The 4,084-nt window shown below is 37.6% G+C and overlaps 1 protein-coding gene across 1 annotated transcript in view; it reads left to right on the forward strand.

Moving 5' to 3' along the window:
- Nucleotides 1-492: 492 nt before the first annotated feature.
- LOC107731655 (serotransferrin-like) overlaps nt 493-4,084 on the forward strand; it is an 11,130-nt gene continuing 7,538 nt past the window's right edge. Inside the window, exon 1 of the mRNA XM_016542802.1 lies at nt 493-510. Coding sequence (XP_016398288.1) covers nt 493-510 — 18 coding nt within the window. The remainder of the gene's footprint in view (nt 511-4,084) is intronic.

The following is a 4,084-nucleotide window of genomic DNA, read 5'->3' on the forward strand; positions in this document are numbered from 1 at the left end:
CGCGGCGTGATGCAACGCGTAAAAAGACAGTATAAATCATTATAATCTGTAATTATGCATAGCAATGGTAGGAGAACCCATGTGCCTGTATGATGGGATCCAGTGATGTAGTGTATATGGAGAAGAGGAGGGGTCCAAGAACTGATCCCTGAGGAGCCCCAATGACCAGTTGATTTGCTTTGAATACCTCCCCTCCCCAGGCCACCCTGAAAGACCTACCTGTGAGATAGGATTCAAATCAATGAAATGCAGTTCTTGTGATGCCCAGTGAAGAGGGGGTGTACAGGAGGATCTGATGATTTACAGTGTCAAAAGCGGCAGATAGATCCAGCGGAATGAGAACACATGATCTGGAATCAGCTTTCGCAATCAACACAGTCTCAGTTGAATGGCTGCTTCTGAAACCTCAGTAGTTAATGTCCAGCTGGTTATGCTGTTAAATAAATAATGATACCTGGTTGAAAACAACTCATTCAAGTGTTTTCGATAAGAATGGAAGAAGAGAGACAGGTTTGTAGCAATCTACAAGTGAAGTGTTTAATGCAGTTTTTTTGAGCAGTAGGGTTACCCGAGCCTACTTGAATGCGGTGGGCAAAATGCCTGTGAAAAGAGATGCGTTGATGATATGTGTGAGTGCTGGTAGAATTGTAGAAGAGATAGCTTGAAGAAGGTGTGAGGGGATTGGGTCTAGATGGCTTGATGTAGGACGGCTGGCAAGGAGAAATTTAGATACTTCTGCCTCAGTGAGGGGACAGAAGGAGGAGAGGAGAGTTTTAGCAGTGGATGTGGTTGGTTTGAGTTACTGTGTGTGTGGAGCTGAGAACAGACTGCTGATGGTTTTAGTTTTGTCTGTGAAGAATGCAGCACAATCATCAGCTGTTAAAGAGGTGGTGGAGGGGGACAGAGGAGGGAATTTTATGTTTTGAAGAGATTATATTTGTCTGAAGCGCTGTTCATCTTGTTGTGGAAATACAAAGATTTGGCAGCATGGGCTTTAACAGAGAAAGATGAAAACAAAGACTGATATATACTCAGGTCAGATGGATCTTTTGATTTGTGCCATTCTATCTTTGCTGCCCTGAGTTTGGTCTGATGTTAGCAGCAGGGGTTGCTGAGCCTTCTGGACGAATCCAGGTCCCATTAAAGCCTGAGATACTAAGAGAAGACTGAGAAGCAATGGCTGAAATGAAGTCATTGTTGACAGCTGGCTGACAATTCCAGAGACCCACAGGAAAAAGAGATGGGTGCAGTAGAAGAGGTGTAGATAGGATGAAGGTTAGCAAGATTGCATTGCTGTCTATGATAGAGCATTGTTGATAAATAAAAACAGGAATGTATTCAAAAAAAACATGATAGATGTGGGAAAAAGAAGGTGTAAGGAGAGTGTGTGCAGAAAGGAAAATAAAGATACTTAAGTGCCTTGTCGGTGTCCTTGCTCGGTGGGGTCGCAAAGGTAGAGTCACAGATATTCCACATCAGTGCACAGATAACACATAAATGCATAGCTTATCAACTCTTGAGTGAATACAGCTGTGGACACCTTGACAATTAGCACAACAAAAGCCTATAGCATGTGAATGGCTCAAATCGCCTTGACAATTAACACACCAAAAACCTATAGCATGCGAATGGCTTAAATCGAAACTACTGCGGGCCAGTTCGCCACTTAAGTGCAGTAAACAAGCAATACAAATATCAAAAGCTTCTTCATAGCCGACGGCTTTTATTCTAATTACAAATATATGCAATCAAAATACAAATTATAAAGAATGAAGAAAAATAGAAATAGAAAATGAAATAACCCTTCTTAACAGCAAAAAATATCTAACCAACAGAAGCAGAAACAGAAAAACGTACGCGCTACCACCTACCTGACTCTGCCTGAGAGATAAGTAAAGATATACTTACCTGAGAGGATTTTTTTTATATATCTCTGAAATATATGATTCTGTTCTTGAAAACAATATTGTATTAGTCAATTATCAAAGAAAGAGAAAATAATTAGCCATAATATGGACTATTGTAGATGCTGTGATACTGTGCTACTTAGATACTGTGATTTCCTTCTCACATCACTGATTTCACCATTAACTATTCCCCTAAACAGTTTATGTTGTTGCATATGGTATCGTTTTAATAACTGACCATCAAAATATATGGGTAGACATCACCTTTTCTGTGTTGCCATGTTTGATTCAGAAGATATGACACAAAACACATAATTTGGTAATGGCGGAATGTAAAATGGCTGCCATGGCAACCTTGAGGTGTTTTTGCGATGGCTCTATTTCTGAAAATGTTCAGGGCCCCAAACTGTACAAGTGTACCAATTTCATGCTTTTATGAAAAAGTGAACATATCACCTGAAATTTTGTACATATCACCTGGACTATTACAGACTTTCTTGTATTTTACTTTTTCACCTCCAGGCTGTTTTGGCAAATTGGTGATGAATTCTCAAGATCTCATGTGCACATTTTCATACGATCTGTTTAAGTCTCACTAAGAGTTAGGTTTAAGGAGTTATTTTTCGAAAAACTCTTAAGTTTTCATACAAAACAAATATTTTCTCATGAGTTTAGTTGGGTGTTGTAGGTGGTGGCCAGGAAGTTCCTGTGTGGTTGCTAAGGTGTAATCAAAAACATTTTACAGTCTTAATTTTCAAAAATATATTTCATTGAGCTTCACTGTTTACAACATATATTTAAAATATATTTAAAATATATGTTGGTCACAAAGACTACATTTTTTGCCGTATGGGAACAAACAGTTGTATATTAATTAACTAACAAAGATTTATAAATACTGTAACAAATGTATTGCTCATTGTTAGTCAGTGTCACTTAATGTATAATCTGACCTTATTGTAAAGTGTTGCCAAATAATTATGTTTCAAGTACATTTTATGAATTTAAAGTGCCCCTATTATGCTATTTTTAAGGTTCCTAATATTGTCACCTCCAGGCTGTTTTGGCAAATTGGTGATGAATTCTCAAGATCTCATGTGCACATTTTCATACGATCTGTTTAAGTCTCACTAAGAGTTAGGTTTAAGGAGTTATTTTTCGAAAAACTCTTAAGTTTTCATACAAAACAAATATTTTCTCATGAGTTTAGTTGGGTGTTGTAGGTGGTGGCCAGGAAGTTCCTGTGTGGTTGCTAAGGTGTAATCAAAAACATTTTACAGTCTTAATGTTATATAACAATTATGCTATAAACAAGTATTGTATAAGCTATTTTGTTTTTATTTTTTAAAAATGTAATTGCTCAGAAGTTGAACTTTCATTGCTCAGGAGATTCTCAGTTCTGTCATGACAACTCTCTAAGGGTTTAGCATGGTAGTATACGTGACAATGTTAATGTGTTTGGTCTTGGCAGAATAGATCTGCTACGCTTAAAAAAAAAAAACGCTTTCGTTTTCTTAAAATATGCATTTAATATCACTTATCATTTTCCAGCGATTCTCTAACGATTCGTTCGAAGCAGTTCTCAGATTCAGTCTCTCTAAAACCCTCCTTTCTGTGAGCCTGCTCTGTTCTGATTGGTCAGATGTCCCGGTCTGTTGTGATAGACTTGCTCGATAGAGAATATCAACATCTATTATTTATCATACTTACAAGTTGTGATTTAGTGGAACCAGCTGGTCCAAATAAACTGGGTACTGAGGCATCTTTCAAGAGCAAGCTTTGTGTGAATCCTGCGTTGAACTCCCCCAGATTAGAGAAGCAGCCGTCAGTAAAATGACGTGTTTATTGGCGGGTCAAGTTGTTCGTAGCCGGCAACATAGAACATAGCATTATGCAAATGTGTTACCTCGTGACGTGTAGCCATCACAGAAGTGGGATTCGAATTACTGACGACTCGTTTAGGCTGTTCAGAGTTGATTTTTTCTTTTGGGAGACAATAACTTACAAGTATACTTGCAGCATGAAAGCTATTCAAAATAGTAGTATACTTCAAAGTGCACTATCATGTACTAAAAAATGGGCTAGAATTATATTGCTTATATTGCTACCTGCAAGTTGATTTATAATGTAGTTCACAGTATAGTTGCAATAAAAATCTTAAACGTAATAAACGTAAA

Source organism: Sinocyclocheilus rhinocerous, unplaced genomic scaffold (genome assembly GCF_001515625.1).
Source record: "Sinocyclocheilus rhinocerous isolate Xijiao unplaced genomic scaffold, SAMN03320098_v1.1 scaffold4777, whole genome shotgun sequence".
In the NCBI taxonomy this organism is placed as follows: Eukaryota; Metazoa; Chordata; class Actinopteri; order Cypriniformes; family Cyprinidae; genus Sinocyclocheilus; species Sinocyclocheilus rhinocerous.